Consider the following 27,658-nt stretch of genomic DNA (forward strand, 5'->3'; position numbering starts at 1 on the left):
TAAAGGGTTGGTCGTGGGCTAAATACGCCCAATAATTAATCGGAACCGTCGAGGTTGACGATAACACCGCTCGGTTATCCCGATAGTACGGAACGGGTCGCTTAAAGTGGCCTGTGTCCGAAGTCGACCTGCGGCGAGGTGCGATCGCCCGGTCTACCCTCCGTGTGGGTACTTAGGTAGGTCGAATTTGTCGAACAACCCTATCCCACGCGGGAGGGGGGGGGCGATTGGCACGATCGTGGTGAGGCCGAAAGGCCCACCCATGACTCGTTCCCGGCGTTAGTCTGAGAGGGTCACGACGGAATTGTCCGTCCGGTGGGCGACGTGCCGTGATTCGAGTTACGTGGCCGCTCGCACGCCGGCGGGCGCGAATTCGCAACAACAAAAAATATATATATATTTGTATGTATGTATGTATGTATATATGTATATATGTATATATATGTATGTATATATATATATATATATATATATATATATATATATATATATATATATATATATATATATATATATATATATATATTGTTGTGGTTACCAGATTCGCAAACCACCATTCAGGTCCCTTAGGTGAGGTATCTCGGTAAGTGCATGTGTAGTTAGGCCCAAACCCGTTGTCTAGTGGGAATACATGTCATTTATACGTGCTGCGACTCTTCAGGATAGCCGTTTTTCTTTTACTATCTTTATTTTGGACCAATCGCCACCATCACAACCACAACATCAACCACCGACCACAACCACCGCTTCACCACAACCGCCACGACCTTTACCGTCACAACTCGCCACCATCGCATCACCGTCATCTCGCGCCACTCATGGGCACCGATGCTGGACTCGTGTAGGGCGCACGTTGAACAGCGTGTACAAAATCACGGATTTTCTGCTTCAAAAAACGGATCGAAAACGACACACGCCCACTTTTTGCCGTCCAATCGGTGAGCGAGGGGCGAATTGGCCCCACCCCCAGGGCGATCGATATATGCAAATTTGTGGATCAAAAAGCCTTCACGCCCACTTTTTCTCGGGCCAATGGGGAGCGAGGTGAAAGGTCAAAGGGAGGGGGTCAAAGGCGAAGTTACGGGGGGATAAAAGGACGGTGTTCGTCAGTCAAAGGAGGAGTAAAAAGTCGGAACGAGGAAGAAGGGAGTCGTAAAGGTCGGAACGAGGCGAAGGAGAGTCGGAACGGAGGGGACGAGCTGTGGAGAGGCGGCGAGTCGGACGAAGGGTGCTCGCGTCGTGCAAGGAGCTGCGCGCCCGAGGGAGGCCGGCAGCGCGACCTGGCCGAGGTGGAGACGCTCGTCGCACATAATAAAGATCCTCTATACCCCGAGCATCAGCAACCCCCCCTCCTGTTTCCCCCCGCGCTGAGATAGTGCGACCAAGGGGGCCCCGTTCCCACCCCCCTGCCAGGCACTGTCCACGAGGCCCGCGGGTTGCGGGGCCATCGCCGCTCCGCGTCTCATCACCAGACGGGTAGGCCCGACCAGGTCTCGGCCCCAGGCCTACCTCATTCTTGGGGGATTTCTTTTCCTTGGTTTTGGGTATGTGTTGTCGGCGCCGTCTGTGAAGTAGAATTGTGTAAGTGTTGCCGTGTGCTCGGTAGTCGGTATTAGCTCTGCACTGTGTTTTCACTTTTATGTTTGCTTTTTGTGTAAATGGAATTGTGTTTTCTTTTTTGTGTGCATTTGGTGGAATTGTATTTGTGTGCTTCCCGTGTGCGGAGAATAAATGTGCTTTATTGTTGAACTGTTTCCCGCTTCGCTTCGTCTTTTCCCCCATTGAATCCCCATCTTGCTTCACGTAAAGGGTTGGTAGTGGGCTGAGTACGCCCGATAATTAATCGAACCGTCGAGGTCGACGATAACACCGCTCGGTTATTCTGATAGTACGGAACGGGTCGCTTAAGTGGCCCGTGTCCGAAGTCGACCTGCGGCGAGGTGCGATCGCCCGGTCTACCCTCCGCGTGGGTACTTAGGTAGGTCGAATTTGGCGAGCAACCCTATCCCACGCGGGGGCTGATTGGCTCGATCGCGGTGAGACCGAAAGGTCCACCCGTGACTGGTTCCCGGCGTTAGTCCGAGAGGGTCACGACTGGATTGTCCGTCCGGTGGGCGACGCGCCGCGATTCGAGTTACGTGGCCGTCGCACGCCGGCGGGCGCGAAGACCGCAACACTGGTGTCAGGAGTGGGATACAAATTCATCGCCCTCCTCGCGGCACTGGTATCGGAGAACAGGAAAACAGGCTCTCCTGTCTCCGGCTAAATTCACGGGAATCTGTCCAGGGGTGAGAGAAGCGACCCCCGATTCCCTCCAAATTACGAGCGAGCGAAATTAACCCTTCACGAGAAGCAAGATGGCGTCTCAAGGCGAGCGGGAGCCGGGGGTATTAGAAATGTATATGTGTAATAATGTAGAGTCCATGGTCCAGGATGGAATCCCCGAGCAGGAAATGTTGATTGTGCAGGAACACGGACTCGCCCAACTGAACCCAGGGCCCGAGGTGGGTGCGGCAGCGGCCGCGGTGTATGACACCTCCCCCCCCCCCTCTCCACCAAGACCCTTCCCCAACCCTTGCCGAAACGGCTCAGCTGAGTGCATCCAACATGGCCCAGCTATGCGCCATGCTGGCGGCAATGAACGAAAAGATGAATGCGAAAATGATCGAAAAAATGGATGCAAACACAAATGAAATGAAAAACGAAATGAAAGGCATGAACGAGAAGATGGATACAAATACAAATGAAATGAAAAACGAAATGAACAAGCAAATAAACGGAATGGAAGCAAACATGAAAGAAGAAATGAAAGAGCTGCGGGGTGAGACGCAGAACATGGGCCGATGCCTGCAGGCGGGCATGAAGGCCGTGACCAGGGAGCTGGGAATGGCGACTTCACGTGTGGGAGCAAACGAGCTGGGTGGGGGTGCAACGGCTGACAGGCCCGCGGTGGAGGCGGGTGAAAAAATAATTCGTGGAACGTGTTGGGCGAGGGTCGTGACGATGACCGAAAGGGAAAAATTAAATGGGGAGACCAAAACGTGTGAGACGAGACACGAGGTGACGACAAAGGAAATAATAATAGTTGAGACAAGGGAGGTAAAGGGTGAAGAGTTGGCAGTGACGGTAGCCGGGAAGGGAACGACAGAGGAGAGACTGCACGGTGAGGACGGGGTAAGTGACGCACACACACACACGGAGGTAGTGGAGGATAATGGGGGTGAGCTCGCGGAGCGTGTTGGGACCCGGTGCGAGCAGCTGGATGGCCTCCTCCAGGAACAAGGGGAGGGAGTATGCCCCCTTGAGGCGAGTCACGACCAGGTGAGTTCGGTCGTGTTTTGCGAGGTTGAGGGGACGAGTGCTGTGGACGGGTGCACGGAGAGCTTGGGGGGTATAGAGGCCCAGGAGACCCTTGTGGGGACACGAATCCCCAGTGTGGTTGTCCCTGTGTGTGTGGTGCAAGGTGTGAGTGCGTCCCCGTGTGTGGAAGCGACCCCGTGTGTGAGTGGTGTGGTGGCGATGGTGCCAGAGTGCGTGCTTCCCAGCACGCCGGGTGTGGATGGGGCACCGTGTGTGAGTGTCGCCGTGTGTGTGAATGAGGCACCGCGGTTGAGTGCCCCCGCGTGTGTGGATGAGGCACGGAGTGCGAGTGAGGCACCGCGGGTTAGTGCCCCCGCGTGTGTGGGTGAGGCACCGTGTATGGAAGAGACCGCGTGTGTGAGTGTCGCCGTGTGTATGAGTGAGGTACCGCGGGTGAGTGCCCCCGCGTGTGTGGATGAGGCACGGAGTGCGGGTGAGGCACCGTGCGTGAGTGAACGGCCGTGTGCAAGGTCGCTGTGTGCCAGGGAGACCGTGTGTGTGAGAGAGCGGTATGAGAGGGAGATGTCGGTTGGCATGCGGGAGCACGCAGCCGCGTCTCCCCGTGTGAATGTGATGGTGTGGACTGTGTGCGTCGTGACACGCAGGTATGCGTGTGTGGAATGGCGACGACGACGGCGACAGAGGAGAGAAAGCCGAGTAGCGGCTGTAGTTGTTTCGCGGACCGTGCCGGGTTCACCCAGCAGTGAGCACGCGGTTCGTGCTGTGCAACGCACGAGACCGCCACGTGCTCGCTTGCGAGAGTGAAGTCCCGGTCCGGAAACGCACGCGGTGGATTTGCCGATCCCGCGGACGGACAAAGTTTAGGCAGGTAAATGGATTTGGACCGGATGGGTTCTCCACGCGATCGTGTGTGTTGAGCTCCAACGGGCAAAGCACATGTGTTCGCGTGGGAAACCCCTCGAGACGTGGGGCTTGTGTTTTTTTTATGCGCACGGTGACGTCATGGCTGCACGTGTGGTTGGAATCCGGCAGGAGTGGTATCTCTGCCGGATGGTACCGTCCAAGGAGGGACGAGGAACACGTGCAGCTGCATGACGTCACGGCCAGGTGCAAAGTGCGCGAGCTCTGAGTTGCCGCGCAGGTGCTGCGCATGAAAAAAAAAAAGAAAAAAAACAAGCCTCACTTTCGGGTACACAGGATTCCTGGGCAAGGGGTGAAAGACCCCCTTACCCTGGGCACAGGATGGAAACTAGTTAGGGGGAAGGGTTAGCTTAGTTAGACCGACTTCATGGGGCAGGGGTAAGTCCTCATGGAGTCCGTGGAATGGATTAGTTAGAGGGATTGTAGCCAGATTTAGGTTGGGAAATAAAATGATTTATTTGAGGACATGGACAGACTTGTGAATGTGTAGAGGGGACGTAGCTTAGCTACGTAGGTTAAAAGGGAACGTGCTGTAGTTTAAGGGACGACGTGGGAGCACGAGTTAGTTAGGGGAGGTAGTTAGAAGGATGGCAGAATTCAGCGGTGTGTGTGTTGAAGAGTTGGTGAGTTGTGAGGTGAGTACATGGTGAGTGAGTGAGGCCAGCGGGTCTGTGTGTATGGAGTGAATGGGGAATGCATGGTGCGATGAGTGATTGGGGGGAGGAGTGACTCCCGCCCAAGGGACCCCCGGGGTCAGTGTAGATTGAGTCAGTTGGGTTAGTCAAATTGAAAAATGGAGGTCGTTTTGTTGTTGGTGGGAAAGTAGGCTCGAGACCCATTTGGAGGGGTGCAGGAGCCCTGTTGACGGGCTTGGGAGCGTGGCTGCGAAAGGTGAGTATCGCTGAGTGGGTACCCCGGGCACCAGGCTAGTCGGCCGCGGTAGGCCATGGGCCCATGGGGGGCCGGGATAGAGTAGTGGGCACGGGTGCGCCTGCTTGGTGCGGGGGCCCGGGGCGCCATTAGCCGCGTGGGCAGTGCAGTGGGCACGGGTGACCCTCGGAAAGGGGCCCGGGAGGCCGGCCTGCCACGTGTGCGTTTCAGGGGAGGTGCCATGGGGGGCACTCCCCGGTGTTAGGGAGCTGGTAGGCTCGGAGGCAGTGTAGTGCCCGGGGGTGCCATAGCGGGAGATTCGGCAGAGGGTCGTGCCTGCCAAAGGGAGCCACGTGTCCCAGCCAGGAGACCGTGTGAGGGCACGGAGAGAAAATTGGGGGGCGAGGCCCGAAATTGTAAGGACACCAACACAGGCGACGGGAATCTGGGTTTATAGAACCAATAGTTTAAGCGAGAGGCGCTTGTTGAAAGCCCCGGGGTAGTTTAAGAGTTAATGGTTAGGGTAGATTAGGAGATGTACCCCTCCGCACCATCCATCCCCTCGCTGTCGTTGTGGGCCGCTGGACCCACTTTGGGTTGTAGATCGCCGAACTCTGGGGAGGCCATTCTGAGGCTTCGTTGGGCCTCGACACAGGACGTTAGCTCTCCCTTGTTCCCCTCCGGGAAGGGAACGTAGGGGTTGGGAGTAGGCTAGGTGACAGGATAGGTTAGCCGAACAAGGACGATAAAGGGGGTTAGGGGACGATTTATAGTGGGGAAGTAAAAAATAAAAACAACAAAAAAAATTAAGTTGGGGCGAAATTGGGGTTTGACAAATTAAGGGAGTGGGTATGTACAGTGACAGGCAAAGGCGATAGGTTGGGAGGGAGACAGGTAGGTAGGTCCGAGCCCGCCTTCCAAGTGGCCAGCACCACCGCACTCCCTCCACCAACCTCCACTGAACGGCAAAGGCTAGCCAACTCCATCGGCTGGCCGTGTTTTTCTTCGAGGCGGAGGCCGGCCAACTTCATCGGCAGCTGTTGTTGTGCTGCAAGGCCTGTACCGGCCAGTTCATCTGCTGGCTGTTTTCTTCAAGGCCTGTGCCGGCCAGTTCATCTGCGGGCTGTGTTTGCCTGCAGCGGCCTTCTTCTGCGGGCTGTGTTTGCCTGCTCACCTTTGCCATGCCATGCCCACTGCCCACGTTCACCAGCCCCGTTCAATTTTTGCTTTCCCCCCCCCTGTTCATTTCCATGTGCGCCAGGATCAAGGCAACAGTTTGCAAGCTGCGAGAACTGCCCTGTTGGCAGCTACAACACGGGCCTGCAGTGGCAGCCCGTGCACCGTGTTTGTGTCCATGCATCCATTCGTTGTGCTCATTGCGTGTGCCACTTGAGCTGGCACGGAGACTGCGTTGTGCAGCCCAAGCACCGTTGTGGTTCACTGAGTTCAGTTCAAAAAGGAAGGCCTTGGACTGCGTGTGAGCAGCCAGCCACGTTCCCTGTCACCTGCATTGTTTGAGTCAGAGACTGCATGCGAGCAGCCTGGCTCCCTGCTAACTGCTTTCTTTTGCAGAGTTCAATGATCCTGGGCCATGGTTTAGTGTAAGATTTGTAAGTTAAGGGTAAGATGTACTGTAAATATGAGTGCGCCCCCGGCATGTCTGTCTAGCGCCGGCAATTTTATTTAAGTCGTCCGTGTGAGTGAGTTTGTTTAGATAGTTACGCAGCCCTTAGGTTATTTATTTTGGGGACACGAATACCATGAATGTCGCACTCAGGGATCCGTAGGTAAAGTGTACTAGGGGAAAACTACACATGATGGCACACGAAAATTTGACGACTCGGGACGAGTCTGTAAAAAGGGAAGGGGGTAGTGTTGTGGTTACCAGATTCGCAAACCACCATTCAGGTCCCTTAGGTGAGGTATCTCGGTAAGTGCATGTGTAGTTAGGCCCAAACCCGTTGTCTAGTGGGAATACATGTCATTTATACGTGCTGCGACTCTTCAGGATAGCCGTTTTTCTTTTACTATCTTTATTTTGGACCAATCGCCACCATCACAACCACAACATCAACCACCGACCACAACCACCGCTTCACCACAACCGCCACGACCTTTACCGTCACAACTCGCCACCATCGCATCACCGTCATCTCGCGCCACTCATGGGCACCGATGCTGGACTCGTGTAGGGCGCACGTTGAACAGCGTGTACAAAATCACGGATTTTCTGCTTCAAAAACGGATCGAAAACGACACACGCCCACTTTTTGCCGTCCAATCGGTGAGCGAGGGGCGAATTGGCCCCACCCCCAGGGCGATCGATATATGCAAATTTGTGGATCAAAAAGCCTTCACGCCCACTTTTTCTCGGGCCAATGGGGAGCGAGGTGAAAGGTCAAAGGGAGGGGGTCAAAGGCGAAGTTACGGGGGGATAAAAGGACGGTGTTCGTCAGTCAAAGGAGGAGTAAAAAGTCGGAACGAGGAAGAAGGGAGTCGTAAAGGTCGGAACGAGGCGAAGGAGAGTCGGAACGGAGGGGACGAGCTGTGGAGAGGCGGCGAGTCGGACGAAGGGTGCTCGCGTCGTGCAAGGAGCTGCGCGCCCGAGGGAGGCCGGCAGCGCGACCTGGCCGAGGTGGAGACGCTCGTCGCACATAATAAAGATCCTCTATACCCCGAGCATCAGCAACCCCCTCCTGTTTCCCCCGCGCTGAGATAGTGCGACCAAGGGGGCCCCGTTCCCACCCCCCTGCCAGGCACTGTCCACGAGGCCCGCGGGTTGCGGGGCCATCGCCGCTCCGCGTCTCATCACCAGACGGGTAGGCCCGACCAGGTCTCGGCCCCAGGCCTACCTCATTCTTGGGGGATTTCTTTTCCTTGGTTTTGGGTATGTGTTGTCGGCGCCGTCTGTGAAGTAGAATTGTGTAAGTGTTGCCGTGTGCTCGGTAGTCGGTATTAGCTCTGCACTGTGTTTTCACTTTTATGTTTGCTTTTTGTGTAAATGGAATTGTGTTTTCTTTTTTGTGTGCATTTGGTGGAATTGTATTTGTGTGCTTCCCGTGTGCGGAGAATAAATGTGCTTTATTGTTGAACTGTTTCCCGCTTCGCTTCGTCTTTTCCCCCATTGAATCCCCATCTTGCTTCACGTAAAGGGTTGGTAGTGGGCTGAGTACGCCCGATAATTAATCGAACCGTCGAGGTCGACGATAACACCGCTCGGTTATTCTGATAGTACGGAACGGGTCGCTTAAGTGGCCCGTGTCCGAAGTCGACCTGCGGCGAGGTGCGATCGCCCGGTCTACCCTCCGCGTGGGTACTTAGGTAGGTCGAATTTGGCGAGCAACCCTATCCCACGCGGGGGCTGATTGGCTCGATCGCGGTGAGACCGAAAGGTCCACCCGTGACTGGTTCCCGGCGTTAGTCCGAGAGGGTCACGACTGGATTGTCCGTCCGGTGGGCGACGCGCCGCGATTCGAGTTACGTGGCCGTCGCACGCCGGCGGGCGCGAAGACCGCAACAATATATATATATATATATATATATATATATATATATATATATATATATATATATATATATATATATATATATATATATATATATATATATATATATATATATATATATATATATATATATATATATATATATATATATATCCTGGTGTTGGCGCAGTGGTTAGGGCAGCGGCTTGGGATCCAAAAGGTCCTGAGTTCAAGCCCCGTTGGGCCACTGAATTAATACACCAGGAGGTTGACTCAGCCTGTCATCCATCCGAGGTCGGTGAAATGAGTACCAGTATACTGGGCCGGTGTATACCCCGGTTAAAATAGGTGTACCATATCCCTGTGTCGTAAGAGGCGACCAGGGTTGCGTCAGGAAGGGCATCCGGTGTAAAACATGTGCCAAATCACTATGCGGATCATACGGATGATCCGCTGTGGCGACTCTTAACGGGAGCAGCCGAAAGAAGAAGAAGAAGAAGATATGGTGTACCAAAAAAATATACAACTTTAAAAATGCTTCGTTTGATCCTAAAAAAGCAGTAATTTTGTCACTAATGCTTCATTTCTTGTTGCAGAGACCCTGAAGTTTACTTTTTTTACCAAGCAAGCACCAGAAAAATGTCAAGACTGACCGTACAACAACAGACGAAAATTGTTGAACTTTGGCACCAGATGAAAAGTGTCATACAGGTGCAAAGTCTTTACTCGAGACATTTCGGTAGCAACTTGTGCCATGCACCAAACTTACGGACAATAAAGTGCACCATCGCAAAGTTTACCATTGTGCGAACCATCTTTGAACTTCACAAGGGTCACAGTGGTCAGAAGAGGACAGGTTGTAGTGAAGAAAATGTGGAAATAGTGAGACAGGCGGTGGTTCAGAGTCCAAAAAAATCGATTCGACGACTTTCTTCCAAGACAAACATTCATAAAAGCACCGTTCAGAGGATCCTTCACCAAGACATTCATGCCTTCCCAAACAAATATATATATATACACATGGAGCCAAACATATATATATATATATATATATATATATATATATATATATATATATATATATATATATATATATATATATATATATATATATATATCTTCTTCTTCTTCTTCTTTCAGCTAATTCCCGTGAGGGGTCGCCACAGCGGATCAACCATCTCCTTTTCGCTCTATCCTCCACATCTTCCATTGACAATCCAACCACCCGCATGTCCGCTCTCACCTTATCCATGAACCTCTTCTTTGACCTTCCTCTTCTCCTCCTGCCTGGTGGCTCCATCTTCAACATCCTTCTCCCGATATACTCCGCTTCCCTCGTGTGCACATGTCCAAACCATCTCAATCTCGCCTCTCTCACTTTGTCTCCAAACCTTCCTACCTGCGCTGTCCCTCTAATATACTCATTTCTTATCCTATACATCCTCGTCACTCCCAACGACAATCGCAGCATCTTTAACTCTGCCAACTCCATCTCCACTTCCTGTCTTTTTGTCAGCGCCACCGCCTCCAAACCATACAACATAGCTGGTCTCACTACCGTCTTATATTCTTTCCCCTTCACTCTTGCAGCTACCCTTCTGTCACAAATCACTCCTGTAACTCTTCTCCACCCACTCCATCCTGCCTGCACTCTCTTTTTCACTTCTCTCCCACACTCTCCGTTACTTTGGACAGTTGATCCCAAGTATTTAAACCCATCCACCTTCCCCATCTCAATTCCTTGCAACCGCACCATACCACCTCCCTCCCTCTCATTTACGCACATGTACTCCATCTTACTCCGACTGACTATCATTCCCCTTCTCTCTCGTGCGTACCTCCACCTCTCGAGGCTCGCCTCAGCCTGCTCCCGACTATCCCTACAGATCATGATGTCATCCACGAACATCATAATCCATGGAGACTCCAGTCTGTTCTTGTCCGTCAACCTGTCCATCACCATTGCAAACAGGAAAGGGCTCAGAGTCGAATATATATATATATATATATATATATATATATATATATATATATATATATATATATATATATATATATATATATATGCATTTCAGGGATATGCTCACAAACCTTAATATTTATAAACTGCTGCCTGTGTCCCTTGGATAAAAAATTGACTCTGTGATTTAGAAAACACATATACGTAAAACGGCTCAGAAGTGGGGTGTTATTTCACAAAAATTCGCTCAGGCTGACAAATCTCTCAGGGTGAGGAATGACCTCACATGGTGCGTGGCACCGCGTTGCGCTACCATGATGTAGCGTGGTACCATGATGTAGCATCATTATGCGTGCTGTAGCAAGTAGCATATAGATGTGCCTCTGTGCATGTCGGGTGGTCTTTGTCTCCGTGCGCTTCGGAGCTTGAGCGATTGGTCAGCCTGAGAATGATGTCGCATGATGCAACTCAGAAGGATGTAGCATGGTACAGCAATCGACTGTAGGGCGCTTGGCAAGTGGAGTATGAACCCATCGCTCAGGGTGACGGATCACGAACCACTCACTCAGGGTGATGAAACACGAACCACTCAGTCTGTGTGATGGAGCACAAACCACTATGACAGTGTGATGCAGCACGAACCACTTGCTCAGGGTGATGGAGCACAAACCACACACTCAGGGTGACAGAGCACAAACCACACACTCAGGGTGATGGAACATGAACCACTCACTCAAGGTGATGGAGCACAAACCACTCGCCCAGGGTGACGGAGCACAAACCACTCACTCATGGTGACGGAGCGCGAACCACTCGCTCAGGGTGAAGGTGCACGAACCACTCGCTCAGGGTGATGGAGCATGAACCACTCGCTCAGGGTGATGGAGTATGAACCACCCGCTCAGGGTGATGTCGCACGAACCACACTCTCAAGGTGATGGAGCACGAACCACTCGCTCTGGGTGACGGTACACAAACCACTCTTTCAGGGTGACAGATAACGAACCACATGCTCAGGGTGACAGAGAACGAACCACTCGCTCAGGGTGACAGAGCATGAGCCATGAACCTCTTTGGCCGCCCTCCCATTCCAATTTCCTCTTCTCCCCGGAGCAACCTTCCCATTTCCTCACCTCCCATTGTTCCGCCTTCGCATTTCCACTCCTCTCTTCACACCATCTTCCCAGTCCCTCCCCCCCCCACTCTTGCTGCCTTCCCCCACTGGGGCTGCCTTATCCCCCCTCACAGACAGGGTGATTTATCAATGTGTGTGCCGTCTCTTGGATGGACTATCGGCTGGGTGGCACATTTTCCAGAATCCCCCCTCCTCCTTTCCCTCCCTTCACTCCCTGATTCCCTCACTCCCTCTCTCACCCCTCTCCCTCTCTCTCTCCCTCTACCTCTACCTCTCCCTCTCCCACCCCAAACCTCCCTCTCTCTCCCACCCCTATCCCTGTGTCCCACTCCGATACCTCCCTCATCCACCTATCTCTCTCTCTGTCTCCCTCTCCCTCTCTCTCTCCCACTCCTAACCCTCTCTCTCCCACCCTTATCCCCCTCTCTCCCACCCTTAACCCCCTCTCTCTCACTCTTTCCCCCTTTCTCCCTCCCACCCCTATCTGCCTTTCTCCCTCTCTCCCACCCCTCTCCCACCCCTCTCACTTTCTCCCACCCCTCCTGCTCTCTCTCTTCCATCCCCCTCTCTCTCCTACCCATCTCTCCATCTCTTTCTCTCCCACCCCTCTCCCTCTCTCCTCCACCCTTCTCCTCTCTTGCACTCCTCTCCCCTCTCTTTCTCACCCACCCCTCTCACTTTCTCCCAACCCGACTCCTCTCTCTCCCATCCCATATATATATATATATATATATATATATATATATATATATATATATATATATATATATATCCCTCTCCCTCTCCCTCTCCCTCTCCCTCTCCCTCTCCCTCTCCCTCTCCCTCTCCCTCTCCCTCTCCCTCTCCCTCTCCCTCTCCCTCTCCCTCTCTCTCTCTCTCTCTCTCTCTCTCTCTCTCTCTCTCTCTCTCTCTCTCTCTCTCTCTCTCTCTCTCTCTCTCTCTCTCTCTCTCTCTCTCTCTCTCTCTCTCTCTCTCTCTCTCTCTCTCTCTCCCTCTCCCTCTCCCTCTCTCCCTCTCCCTCTCCCTCTCCCTCTCTCTCTCTCTCCCTCTCCCTCTCTCTCTCTCTCTCTCTCTCTCTCTCTCTCTCTCTCTCTCTCTCTCCCCCTCTCTCTCTCTCTCTCTCTCTCTCTCTCTCTCTCTCTCTCTCTCTCTCTCTCTCTCTCTCTCTCTCTCTCTCTCTCTCTCTCTCTCTCTCTCTCTCTCCCCTCTCTCTCTCTCTCTCTCTCTCCCCACCCTCTCCCTCTCTCTCTCCCCACCCTCTCCCTCTCTTCCCCACCTCTCTCCCTCTCTCTCCCACCCTTCTCCTTCTCTCTCGCAGCCCTCTCCCTCTCTCCCCACCCCTCTCCCTCTCTCCCCACCCCTCTCCCTCTCTCCCCACCCCTCTCCCTCTCTCCCCCACCCTTCTCCTTCTCTCTCGCACCCCTCTCCCCTCTCTTTCTCTCCCACCCCTCTCACTTTCTCCCACCCCTCCTCCTCTCTCTCCCATCCCTCTCTCTCCCATCCCTCTCTCTCCCACCCCACCCTCTCTTTCCCACCCCTCTCCCTCTCTCGCACCCCTTTCCCCTCTCTTTCTCTCCCACCCCTCTCACTTTCTCCCACCCCTCCTCCTCTCTCTCCCATCCCTCTCTCTCCCATCCCTCTCTCTCCCACCCCACCCTCTCTCTCCCATCCCTCTCCCTCTCTCTCCCATCCCTTTCCCTCTCTCCCTCCCTTCCATCCCTCTTTCCCCTCCCTTCGCTGTCCTCCCTCCCTCTTCCCTGACCCCCTCCCCAAATATTCCTATTAGCGAAGCGAAGGGTTGTATTCACTAGTTTAATAAATAAATGTTTGAGATACTTGTGCAGGGAGATTTGCCCACAGTGGTCAAGGACTTTGGTAAACACTGCCTGTCTTGTTCTTCTCATCTGTATGAGAGTTATGCTGGCCCACACACATGCTTAACTGAGGATTTCTATTCCACACTCTCATTCCATCAGGTGTACATCTGACAAAATATGGAAATGTCTTTCTCACTGTTTTAATTATTTCTGCTTTGAAAAGTCTTTTGTAGTTTGACATTGTTTTATAAGTTGTCCTGTATGAGCATGATAAGCAATAATATGAGCATGCCTCAGGAACCTTTTATCTTTAGTTTTAAACATAATTAAATGTTTTTTTAACATAATATATAATTTTAACATAACATTAATAACATAATTAATTTTAAAGTAATTAAACATGGTGTTTAATAACATTATGTTCGTCCAAATTGATGGGGTGGCCATGGGCTCTCCTTTGGGCCCAAAGTTAGCAAACATTTTTGTTGGCTATCAAGAACTGCAGAAGTTGACCAAGTTGCAGGCATCTCAATTCCTCATCATATACTTGATATGTGGATGACATATTTTGCCTGTTTGAATCTCGTGAAGTCTGTGACCACTTCTTGAATGAATTGAATTCTCTTCATCCTGCCCTCAAGTTCACGACGGAATTGGAATGTTCTGATTGCTTACCCTTTCAGGACGTCCTCGTAGAGAGATCTGCATCTTCATTTACTACATCCATCTGTAGAAAGCCCAATTTCAATGGCTAGTATACTCAATGGGACTCTTAGTTCAACGAGATACAAGATTGGTTTGATCAATGTTTTAGTGAGTCGAGGTAAGAGGATATGTTCCAACTCCAAGCTTCATATGGAGATGGACAAGATTGCTGGGATCCTCATTGAGAATGGATATCCTGAGTATATCATCAAGAGGTTATGTATAAATTCCTCACTGCGATAGATGAATGGAAGATGGGTCTTGAAAAGTGCCCGGTCTATATCTAGATTCCTTGGAAAGGGAAAATGTCGCAACGATATGAGGAACAAATCAAAAGATGTGTCTCAAACACGTATCTGGCTGTTTATCCAAGAATGATTTTCACCTCTCAACATCTGATTCCTGCAGTTAAGAAGGATGTTCTGCCTGCCTCAAAACTTAGCAATATTATTTATGAGTTCAAGTACCGATGTGATGCTATGTATGTCGGCACAACTACCCAGACTCTGACTGACAGAATGAAACAGCATGTCCCGTTGTCCATCAGGAAAAACACAATTGGTACACAAATACAGCCGATACATGCTTGAAGGAAGGTCCCAACATCAATCCCAACATTGTGTGCATCTGCTTTTTGACAGCATTTGATTGAGAATGCAAACTGTGCTGAACATTATAATGCGGATGCATTCAAGAAATTGAGTTGAGGACGAAGTGCAACGCATCTCCGGATACTAGAAGCGACATTTATCCATTCCAAGGACCCCATGTTATGTTGGCAAATAAAGTTTGTCCACTCGCTTTGCTTATTTGTGCAAAGAAGAGGAACTCGTCTCATTTCATTCAAAACTCGTCTCATGATCACGGATGGTGATGAAAAATATTCCACAACAGCCTGAGCGGCTCTGCCTCAGACTCTGCAACCTCCAATTGGAGAGGTGAACACTGAACAGGCTCCACCGAGACCATTGGGAGGTGATGAGGCGTCAGTGGAGAATGTCCAATCAGAATTAACTTTGTTGATTGGTGTCTATTGGGTTGTTCTTCTTCATTACTCATGCACTTTGTGCGAATTTCACCTGAAGAGAGCACAACAAATAGAATATATATATATATATATATATATATATATATATATATATATATATATATATATATATATATATATATATATATATATATATATATATATATATATATGTCTTCTTCTTCTTCTTCTTCTTCTTCTTCTTCTTCTTCTTTCGACTGCTCCTGTTAGGGGTCGCCACAGCGGATCATCCGTATGATCTGCATTGTCATTTGGCACAGGTTTTATGCCGGATGCCCTTCCTGATGCAACCCTGGTCGCCTCTTACGACACAGGGATATGGTACACCTATTCTAACCCAGGCATACACTTCATATTTAGAGGTGTACTGAGCGGCACATTTGAGACACATCTTTTGATTTGTTCCTCATATCGTTGCGACATTTTCCCTTTCCAAGGAATCTAGATATAGACCGGGCACTTTTCAGGACCCATCTTCCAACCTCCCGTGGCGTGTATGTATATATATATATATATATATATATATATATATATATATATATATATATATATATATATATATATATATATATATATATATATATATATATATATGTCGGGGATTGTATGTACTCTAACAGCAACCAAACATGTCTACTAGTGTTTGGTTAAAACTCTTTAGTTTCAATTGGAAAGAGGGAAAGGATAAATCTTCCCATTAGTTTATCTGTGCACTGTCAAGAAACTTGTTTTGACATTGTTACAACACAGCTGGCCTTGTCGACCGTTCGAATGACCTTGCTAATCGGGCAGCTGAGCTACCTGGAATCTGTTGGACTACTGCCCAGAACTGTTAAGGCCTAAAAACATGTAGGAGGCTACCTTTTAAAATTCCTTAAGGAATCAAGGGTGTTGTTTCTGCACTCTCTGCGCTCTCTTATCAGCAGTACTGACAGAAGAATGCAATAGATTAATGAATGGTAATAAATCCTCTTTGACACGCAGTCATTCAAAGGTCGCAGTAAATTGAATATAAGGCAGTACCGAAAGACCGCTCACCAGAGGATTAGGCTGGGTGGACTATTGTGTTCAAAGCCTGTTGTCTCCATATGCATATGTCTGGTGTGTAATAAACCCTTCTCTTGGTCTACCAAGATCGGTGATGAACAAAGCTTGACCTTAATCGCTGTGGACCTCACCTGGATCTCAACAATTGGCGTAGTCGGCGAGGGGGCAAGCCGGATCGAGGAGGAGCTCGAGAACCCTGGTGAGACAAAGGAGGAAAGAGCCGGCCAGCTTAAGGAAAAGGTAAGAAAGCTGCCTCCTTTCTCACACTGGGGATACTCGTTGCTCTCTGAGATCTGTCCTTGCCCTTTCAAAACGAACCAGGGGAGAAGGAGGTTTATTTGCACATCGGAAAGGGGTACCCGGGAAGGTAAGGGCCCATTGGAAGGTTGAGGGGAACCCCAGGACACTCCTTTGGGAGACCGTGGGGGAGACCCAAGAATACGCCAGGGCCAGGATCCGAACGGGAGATTGAGAGGAGGGAAAGGTGTGAAAACCCCGTTGGGAGGGTGAGGGAGCGGGAAGTGTGCATTGGGAGTGTGAAGAAACACCCCAGGCGGAGAACACTAACCCGGCCCAAGAAAACTCTAGGAAGGATCAGTGAAATAAGGAAATATGGGAAATAAGACGTCAAAATCAATAGTGGATAAAGATGCCCCACCCCCGAATACAGCTGCGGGATTAATGTATGAAAAATATGGACCTAAGTCATGCACTCAATTGGCATTGTGGGAAAGGTGGACAAAAGGGGATCCACACCCATTCCCAAGGTGGGGTTCTCTAAGATCAGAAATCGTAGATAATCTATCAAGCCGGCTAGAACATCGAATGAATGATAAAATAAAACCTGAGCCAGACATGCGAGCGTATGATATGTGGGAAGAAGAAGCCTTACAGGTAAATGAGGTGGCTAGAAAATTAGTGGAACAAAAAGTCGAGAAAATTGGAGCACAAACTAAGGGGATGCAAGTAAAGGAAATCTTCCCGCCCCTGTAACTGCAGTGCAGAGGTGGGAAGACCAGGGAAACAATGCAGGTGTTCCACCTGCGTGTGTGAATAGCACACTAAGTCTGTATCCGGACCTGGGAGCCATGGGACTGCTGGCCACAGCCTCTGCCTACCCGGTCCAAGAAATAATTCCAGCGGGCCCAGGAGGGCCAGCTCAATCGGTGTACAGACCGTTTAGAGAGAGTGAATTGAGATCGATGAAGGAGCGAGTACTAGAACTGAGAGGGAATGTGGGAGCAACAAAGGAATTGATAATGCAGTGGGTTGAGGCACACCGTTGCTCGCATAGAGACATTGGAGTATTGTGCCATGCAGTGCTGTCCCCATTTGTGTGGAAAAGGGCTAAACAGGATGGTAATTGGCCAGAGGAGGAGCCACAGGGAGCAGCGGCATGGACTGCCGCACAGAGGCAGACTGCACGTCAGCTCCTCTATGATGCAATTGAGAGCGCAATGCGGCCGGCAACGTTAGATTGGGATAAGATCTATGAAACAAAGCAACGCCAGGGGAGCGCGCGACTGAATTCATGCATAGATTAGTGCAGGCATTCTTGCAATATGGGGGTTTCCAAGTTGAACAAGAAATACCACAACGAGCGTTGACGAACTTCCTAATGGAAGGACTCAGACCCCAGATTAAGAAGCAGTTAAAGTATGTAATGCTCGGCTGGCAGGCAAGACCAGCAACTGAGATTTGTACAGCTGCCGACCAATGTTCATCCCGGTCAGAAGAAAAGGAGAGCGCGAAAACAAAAATTAAAGAGGAGGTGTTCCAAATGGTATTATTAGACAAAGTGGCAGAGCAAAGGAAGAATAAAGATTGGAGAAAGTGGGAGCTAGAGGAAGATGACACAGACTCAGAAGACGAAGAAACGGCTAGACAGTGGGATCGCCGAATGAGAATCCAACAAAGGCCCCCGCCGGCGGCACCGAGAAGAGGGAAACCCAAGAAACAGGTAGGGAAAGGTCAAGGTTGGACACGATCGCCTCTACAAACACGCTCAAAAACTGCAGCAGGCCAAAACCGAGCACAACCAACAGCGCCACCGCAGGAATGCTTCCAGTGCGGGAAGGAAGGGCATTGGCGAAGGAATTGCCCTCAAGGACAGCCGGGGTTTCAAGACGGTGGATCAAGACGGCTGCAGGGTCGTAAGTCATATTGACACACCGCTGGTGGACCCGTGTTGCAGGGAGCTATGCTGACACTAACACCAACAGAGGAGCCGACCTTCACTCTGGATGTTTCGGGTAAGAAGCTTCCTTTCTTAGTCGACACGGGAGCCACCCATTCCACTATCGCAGCGAAGGAACTGCCAGGAGTTGAAAAATCAAACACCGAAGTACAAATAGTAGGATTACGGGGTAAGGTACAGACTTTAAAAGCAACAACACAATTACCAGTACGGTGCGGACCTTTGCAAGAGAAACATGCTTTCCTTCTCACAACCACTACGCCAGTTAATCTGCTAGGTAGAGATTTGTTGTGTAAACTAGGATGCACGATAGCATGTACAAAGGGAGGGGTTTATGTTGATATTCCCAGGGACAAGACACATTTGGCAATGATGATCCTGATGACACCGCATCCGATTGTTTATTGGTGGAGACTGCCGGAGGAACCAATTAGAAATGCTTGGTCATGCCTAAACCTTATCTCAGACGAAAATAAGGAAATGCAAACGTGGTTAGACAATGCACAAGTGACAATGCACACATACTATAACCCTCCACATTGTACAATCTATTATGATGCGGGAGGGGATGACATTGAATTTGCGGAGAAAATTGCTCCGCACTTGGAAACACGTAATGATTTATTGCTTTGCCGCCTAATGGTTGGTAAGGAAGGTGTCGCAATGGAGGTTAAGCTCACAGACGAGCAAAGGCAGTTGACAAAGTATCCGCCGGGAGTAACCTCACATACAACAATGACTACAGCAAAGGGATATCACCCAAAGGATTTGGGATTTATGGTTTACCGCCTACAGGAGGCAGCAGTGAGCTGCACAGAAACAATAGTGCACTGGGAAGTGCATAAGTTGAAGAATAACGAAGGATGGATCTGTGACCTTATGGAAAAAGAAATACACGGACTGGTGGAAGAGGTTAATTTACCACCAAAGCGGGAAAAGGCATTGGAAATGATGAACACGATAGAAAAGGTGGAAAATCTGATGGGAGAGGTCCCACCACAATTGTGGACAAAACATGATAATGATGTGGGTCGAATCATTGGGGCAACGCCTCTAGTGGTTAAACTCAAACCAGGAATGCCTTTGCCAAATGTGCGCCAGTACCCTCTCCGTAAAGAGGCAGAGGCTGGCATTGCACCCGTAATCAAATCCTTGAAGGAACAGGGTATAATTGTGGAAACTACAAGTCCGTGTAACACACCTATATTGCCAGTGAAAACCACAGAAAGATAAATGGAGATTTGTCCAAGATTTGCGAGAAGTGAATGAGATAATCCAAGGTGTTCACCCCGTGGTACCTAGTGCAGAGGGACTGATAACATCTATTCCCGCTAACTCCACTCATTTCTCAGTCATCGATCTATGCTCTGCGTTTTTAGTGTACCCATCGATAAGGAATCGCAGTTTTTATTTGCCTTTACGTACAAAGGCCGTCAGTACACATGGACTGTATTGCCTCAGGGGTTCGCAGACAGTCCAACTTTATTCTCGCGGGCTCTACACAAAGATCTAGAAGATGTTGTTTTCAAAAGTAATTCAGTCCTGCTACAGTATGTGGATGACCTGCTAATTTGCTCCCCAAATAAAGCAGCGTGTACAAACGATACGCTGCAGCTGCTACGGGCGTTAGCAACAAAAGGCCACAAGGTAAACAAAGACAAACTGCAAATGGTCCAAGAAAGGGTCAAGTATCTGGGACACTACATCTCCCACGGAAAGAGGGAGTTGGACAAAGGGAGGATAACCTCGATCACGGAGGTCCCCCGCCCTCGCACGAAGAAGGAGATGATGCGATTCCTAGGTATGGCAACTTACTGTAGACAATGGGTTGTTGATTATGCAATCCTAACCAAGGAACTGTATGTTGTGGTCGGGAGAAACCAGCCACATAAAATCGTGTGGAATGAGCAGATGGGGGAATGCTTTACAAAATTAAAAGCAGCACTTTCGGTGGCTCCCGCTCTGGGGCTACCGGATTATGACAAAACGTTCTTCCTTTACTCTCATGAAACAAAGGGATTTGCACAGGCTGTGCTAACACAATCGCACGGTGACCACCAACGACCAATCGCATACTTCAGTCGAAGGCTGGACCCGGTCGAACGCGGCCTACCTTTTTGTTTACAAGCAGTGGCTGCAGCCAGTTATGCAGTAAAACGCACGGCGGAAATTGTAATGGGGCACCCGCTGGTTTTAAGGGTTCCCCACTGTGTTGCGGCTTTGCTCACACAAAAACAAACACAGCATTTAACCAATACACGTCTGATGCAGTATGAGACGACTCTCCTACACCAACCGAACCTACAGATTGAAAGATGCAACGTTCTTAATCCAGCCTCTTTGCTGCCAACGGAGGACGACGGCGACCCACACGATTGCACGGAGGCGATCCAGGAAGTATCCACTGTACGCCCGGATCTAAAGGATCAACCACTAGAGCGACCGGACCTCACCTTGTTTGTTGATGGTTCGGCATACCGAGGACTAGATGGCTCGGGGCATGCAGGATACGCTGTGTGTACGATTGACGAATTAATGGAAGCGTCCCGTCTGCCTTCTCATTTCTCCGCCCAGCAGGCGGAATTGTGTGCCCTTATCAGGGCCTGCGAGCTGTCTGCCGATTCCGCGGTGAACATATATACTGACTCTAGCTATGCTTTTGGTGTTGTACATGACAAAGGTGCAATATGGAAAATGAGAGGGTTTCTTACCTCAGCAGGAACACCAATAAAGAATGGCAGTTTGGTGTCCGAGCTGTTGACAAGCATTACACTGCCAGCGGAAATTGCAGTCATTAAATGCCGTGCACACCAGAAACTGACAACTGACATTGACAAAGGTAATAATAAAGCAGACAAAGCTGCAAAAGAGGCGGCTAGTCTGCCTTTGCCTTCGATAATGCAGGCACGATTGGCGAAAGAGCAAATCAAGCTGCACCAATACAGCTTGTCAGACATTATTGCAATTCAAGCTGCTGCAACACAGAAGGACCATGATAAGTGGCAAGCAGCGGGAGGAGTAGCGGATGACAATGGACTTTGGTCAAACAAGGGGAAGGTAATAGCACCTGTTGAAATCCTTCCATGGCTTGCACGCATGGCCCATTTGAATGGACATGTGTGCAAGAGGGGGACTGTGAGACAAATACAAGAATCATGGTATGCCCCAGGAATTGGGAAAATAGCAGAAGGGGTCTGTAAAACTTGCCAGATATGTCAACAACACAACCAACACAAAATTGATAAGATAGGGCAGCCGGGAGCCCACCCGCCCCCATGGGGTCCTTTTGTGCACCTACAAATAGACTTTATAAATATGCCACCATCATGCGGATATGGAAATATCTTGGTAGTGGTAGACATGTTCACTAAATGGGTAGAGGCATACCCATGTACAAAGGCAGATGCTGCCACCGTTGTGAAGCACTTGTTAAAAAGCTTCTTCTGCCGATTTGGCATCCCTCACAAAATATCACATGATCAAGGGGGGAACTAACACAGGCAGCGTGTAAAGCACTGGGAATAAAACAGGCATTTCACTGTGTTTATCATCCAGAGTCAGCAGGCGCCGTGGAAAGGCAGAACGGTATCCTAAAGAACAAGCTGGCGAAACTAACAACGGAAACAGGGTTGAAGTGGCCAGATGCATTACCCTTGGCACTAATGAGCATGCGATCCACAGTGAACCGGAAGACAGGGTTATCCCCTCATGAAATACTAATGGGAAGGCCGATGCGACTTCCCGTAACTGCCCCCACCGACATAAACAAATTGAGTATTGCAATGATGGATGAAAACATGCTGACATTCTGTAAACAGCTCTCCAGGATCGCGAGGACGATACACACGAGAGTGAAGGAGGCCTTACCCGAGCCGGTGGAAAGGCCGTATCACACCTTCCAGCCAGGAGACTACGTACTGATAAAGCACTTTACAAGGAAAACGGCCTTGGAACCACGGTGGAAGGGACCGTTTCAGGTATTGCTGACCACCCCAACTGCCGTAAAGTGCGAAGGTAAGCCTGCTTGGATACACTTTTCACACTGCAAACTTGCCATCCCAACAGAGGAGGAGATTGTGCAAGAATGAACCCATTACAGCAAATCCTAGTTGCCATAATTGCCTCATGGATGGGAAGCTGGGAAGTGGAAGGGCAAATTGATAACTGGACAATCCAACCCATCCAACAGAGGGGGAAAAGAGCAATTGGGAACCACACTGAACATTTACACGAGTTGGGAGTACATGGGATAAATACATTCTTACTTTTGTCGCACAAATATGCTACATTAAGTAATGAGACTAAGTGCTGGGTGTGTGCTTATCTCCCGCACTCCTCACAAACGGGTTTGCCATTATCTGTGATCCCATTTGAGGAAATAGACTACTGTGGTGCTGCTTGGTACAACAATTTTAATTTGACAAAAAAAAACAGTAACTCATCATGTGTAGACTTTACAGGTGCGTGGTACCCTCCTTTTAATTTAAAGAAAAGACCTCCGTACTTCAGAATCACATATAAGCGTATGGGGTTTATCTGCCTTACTTGGACAAAGCCTCATGCCAGATTTCAGGCAGGGAACTCCACTTGTAATATATCAATAGAGATAAGTGACTTACCAGCCAACAGGAAGGGAGAGAATGGAACATATCCGAAGGTTGCATCTAATGGCACATATTTTGTGTGTGGGTATAGAGCCTACCCATGGCTGCCAAACAAATGGGGCGGTTCATGTTATCTTGCGTACGTCGTACCGCACATGCGTTTGATCACTGACCCATTCTCTGAGATAGATCGGACACGACGTAAGAGAGCTATATCAGATGGAGCATATGCAGCAATGATAATTTTCCCCGATATGGGGCCTGGGTTGCAGGTAGGGAACTTATCAGCATGGCATCAACATTGGAAATAATGGGAAATGATACCGCTGATGGTTTTGAGAAAATTAGCGCGGAGCTGGTCGCATTAAGGACTACTGTAATGCAAAATAGAATAGCTTTAGACATGATTCTAGCTGAAAAAGGGGGAACATGTGCTGTAATTGGCAAAGAGTGTTGTACGTACATCCCAGATAATTCAGAAAACATTAATGACCTCGCGGGTCACATAAGGAAAGAGGCGAGCAAATATAAAGACTACAGTGGTGATAACATGAGTAGCTGGTTAAAGGGATTGTTTGGGGGTTGGGGAGGAAGTGTTTTGAGATTTTTTATAACAATCCTGATAATCATCGTGGCAGCCTTTATATTACTGATGGTTTTCAAGGTAATTGCCCAAAAGGCCATTGGAAAGTGTTTTTCAGGATGGACAACAAAGCCCAGTACCCAGCTAGTACAGACGGAGATGGCCCCGGTGAACACCGCTGGACTGCTGCCCTCCTCAAACCTCCCTGCACTTACACCTACCCCCCCACTCCAATACTCTGTACCCCACCCATGTCACCCCAACCCATGAACAATGAAACATATTGTAACCTTGCAGTAGTCGCCGATCCATTACTTTGGCTTCCTCCGAGTGATGAACAATTGCTTCAACTCACATTGGACGAATGTCTTTCGTTGCTTGCACCAATTGAAGGGCTAGGTAGAAATACCATTTGATTTGCCTTGTTGGTAATTGCTGGCAAGTTGTGCCTTCATTATACTCTGGCTTGTAGTTTATCAAATATTATTTTGCTTTGTTCATAAAGAACATTACATTTATATACTTTAACACTGCCTTACTTGTTGTTCATGAAGTCCATTAAGCGGCAATATATATATATATATATAATCAAATATTTAATGGAACGTATATTCCTGTATAACTTCATTCTTGTTTAGCCATGAGCAATTCTTGTACGAACAGCTTTTGGGAGTGCTTGGTTTCCTTATATTCTATGTTTAAATGTTGCGATATTTCCCGATTTCCCTTGTTGAAGACTTGGGGTGTTAGTGGACCGGTTGGAAAGTGGGTAGGAACCCCCTTTTGGGCTAGGGGGCGCAGCTGGAACTCCCGATCGTTTTGGTCCATCTGGAGCTAAACCTAAGGATGGCCACCCACTGGAGGTTGCTGTCTGCTGACCTGCCGGCCTGCGGATGCTCCTTTTCTTCATTTGTAGTTTCTTTTGCAAATGTTTCAAAGAAACAAGAGGAGGGAAATGTCGGGGATTGTATGTACTCTAACAGCAACCAAACATGTCTACTAGTGTTTGGTTAAAACTCTTTAGTTTCAATTGGAAAGAGGGAAAGGATAAATCTTCCCATTAGTTTATCTGTGCACTGTCAAGAAACTTGTTTTGACATTGTTACAACACAGCTGGCCTTGTCGACCGTTCGAATGACCTTGCTAATCGGGCAGCTGAGCTACCTGGAATCTGTTGGACTACTGCCCAGAACTGTTAAGGCCTAAAAACATGTAGGAGGCTACCTTTTAAAATTCCTTAAGGAATCAAGGGTGTTGTTTCTGCACTCTCTGCGCTCTCTTATCAGCAGTACTGACAGAAGAATGCAATAGATTAATGAATGGTAATAAATCCTCTTTGACACGCAGTCATTCAAAGGTCGCAGTAAATTGAATATAAGGCAGTACCGAAAGACCGCTCACCAGAGGATTAGGCTGGGTGGACTATTGTGTTCAAAGCCTGTTGTCTCCATATGCATATGTCTGGTATGTAATAAACCCTTCTCTTGGTCTACCAAGATCGGTGATGAACAAAGCTTGACCTTAATCGCTGTGGACCTCACCTGGATCTCAACATATATATATATATATATATATATATATATATATATATATATATATATATATATATATATATATATATATATATATATATATATACATATCTCTATTTATATGTGTGCACCTATGTATGTTCCCAAAATACAGCCAAAACGGTACATGATAGAGTAAAAAATTTAGGACCTCCATACTCACCATTCACATGCGGTAGGCAGTATCCAGTTTAGTTCAAATCGGGCAACGAAAAAAAATATTAAAAATCAATTCCCTATTCAGTCAAGTTTTGGTATGATGATCCATAAAGCGCAAGGACAAACCTTGGAGAATGTGTTGATATACCTCGAGAAACCGTTGGACAAAATAATATTAAAATTTTGTCTTTTTTTTTTCCTCAACCGCTGTCCAAATGGGAACACAACGGGTTCACAGGTGGTCGAGTATATCCAAACACACACACACACACACACACACACACACACACACACACACACACACACACACACACACACACACACACACACATATATATATATATATGAGGCTCCGTGAGGAGGAGTGTGGAAGCGACATTTTTTAATGATATGATGATGATAGGCTCGGATTATAGGGTAAGGGTTAAAATAGTGCTATATGGCATTAACTCCGAAATGGGCGATGTGTCCCTTACATCATTCCTCCTCGCAGCGCCATATATATATATATATATATATATATATATATATATATATATATATATATATATATATATATATATATATATATATATATATATATATATATATATATCAGGAATAAATTCCTGTATGGGACTCATGTGAAAAAATTCGACTCTACTCGGTATTCAAACCCAAGGACCTCATCACTTTCATCACTGAAACAGTGACAACCAACTGAGCTATTGAGTCTTTCAGATATCTTCAGAATTTTCTCACAATAATACTGCAAGCATTATAATGGACGATGTCTTTTGTGGCTGTGAAGCAGACCTCGTGTATGTGTGTGTAGGTGCAGGTGTAGGTGTTAGTGTTTTGGAGATAATCCTCAAAAATAAATTGAATTTATAGTTTTAATGTATGCCTCTCTTGGACACACATCCCGTTTGTTTAAATGACCACAATTCAACTGAAATGACACCAAGGGGCATTGCAGCAGTGGCACATAATATTACCGGCATTGCCTTTTGTATACACTTTAAACATCAACCATTGGTTTTAAAATGAATGTCAGCACTCATTAATGAAGGGGTGAAAAACAATGTTATTTGTTAATTTTACATTTTATGGATTTTATTTTATGCACTTTCTGTACTTTTTCTTTAAGACAGAAATTTTGCTTTTGTTTGATGTCCTTGTTATTAACATATTGCACTAGTTCCAAATGTTAAAAAAGAACATCAAATATGAACTATAAAGTTATATCGTAAAGTGAAAATTAAACAAAACATACACAGACATTATTAATATTTATGATATGTTATGCAAACAATTGCTGCTACAACAAAACTATTATTCTAAGTATGTGCATTGATGTCAGTATTTTAATGAGGAACAAAAATAAACTTTTCATTCAACATTTCATTACAAACCAGTACCTACTTTTTACAGGCAGATCGTCCTGGAAACTGTCGTAACAAAACTTTCGTGTCACTTATTCCAAAGTGCAACGGGAAGTTTCCAGCTAAGATGATAGTTCCATTTGGTATGATGTCGTTCACCTGGTTTTCCTGAGGAAGGCTGCAAGTTTTACTGCTTACGAGAACAATTTGTGAACAAAGGACGAGAATAAAACTTGGACGAAACATCCGTGTAATTGGGAAAAACTTGTTTTCCATTGATAGACATTTTGCTAGAAATCGCAGGCAAAGAAAGCCTCGAAATTTCATTGTTGTGACCTTTTCTGTTACGAGGCACACGACTTTTATAAAGCTCTCATGATGTAATGAGATTAATTTTACATCAAAGCACAAATCACATGAAATTTCTGGTCCCCAACATTGAATTTGCAAATTAATTACTTTCGATACAAAAAACGGCATTTATCAAATCTATCTGCTATTTAAGTGGTAATAATGTTTGCAAACCAATTATAAAGAGAATACATTTGTATTTATGGCTCTTAATCAGCAAAAATTATTGGGATGCCATTCGGTAATGGAAAGGTTGTTGTGAATGATGTTTTTTGCAGCTGCAAGTATTAAATTCACTTGTTTCAATGTACACAAGTTTTTGTCAATGTTAATGCTTTGATTTTGTTCAATTGTTTTGTTTCTTTGAAATCTCAATTATTTCTTTGAAATCTTTTACCCTTGCCAGAGGAGAGGGTATTGCATTTGTGTCCGTTTGTCTCTGCACAGAACGTGAGTATGGTTTTTCTCTGCAACCACTTGTTCGATTTCCACAAAATTTTCACCATCGGAGCAATTATTC

The 27,658-nt window shown here is 47.8% G+C and overlaps 1 protein-coding gene and 1 long non-coding RNA gene across 2 annotated transcripts in view; one reads left to right on the forward strand and one right to left on the reverse strand.

Annotated features, from left to right (window-relative positions):
- Positions 1-27,106, reverse strand: part of LOC147035871 (extracellular calcium-sensing receptor-like) — a 78,389-nt gene extending 51,283 nt beyond the window's left edge. Inside the window, exon 1 of the mRNA XM_085845976.1 lies at positions 26,828-27,106. Coding sequence (XP_085702102.1) covers positions 26,828-27,063 — 236 coding nt within the window. The 5' untranslated portion in view covers positions 27,064-27,106. The remainder of the gene's footprint in view (positions 1-26,827) is intronic.
- LOC147035872 (uncharacterized) lies at positions 15,827-25,039 on the forward strand. The gene is made up of 2 exons (XR_015049653.1): positions 15,827-16,549; positions 22,325-25,039. It is a non-coding gene; the product is annotated as an uncharacterized LOC147035872 (long non-coding RNA).
- Positions 27,107-27,658: the final 552 nt, after the last annotated feature.

The sequence above is a fragment of the Eptatretus burgeri genome, chromosome 1, assembly GCF_056783735.1.
Source record: "Eptatretus burgeri isolate ZD-2024b chromosome 1, Ebu_testis_v1, whole genome shotgun sequence".
NCBI lineage: Eukaryota > Metazoa > Chordata > Myxini > Myxiniformes > Myxinidae > Eptatretus > Eptatretus burgeri.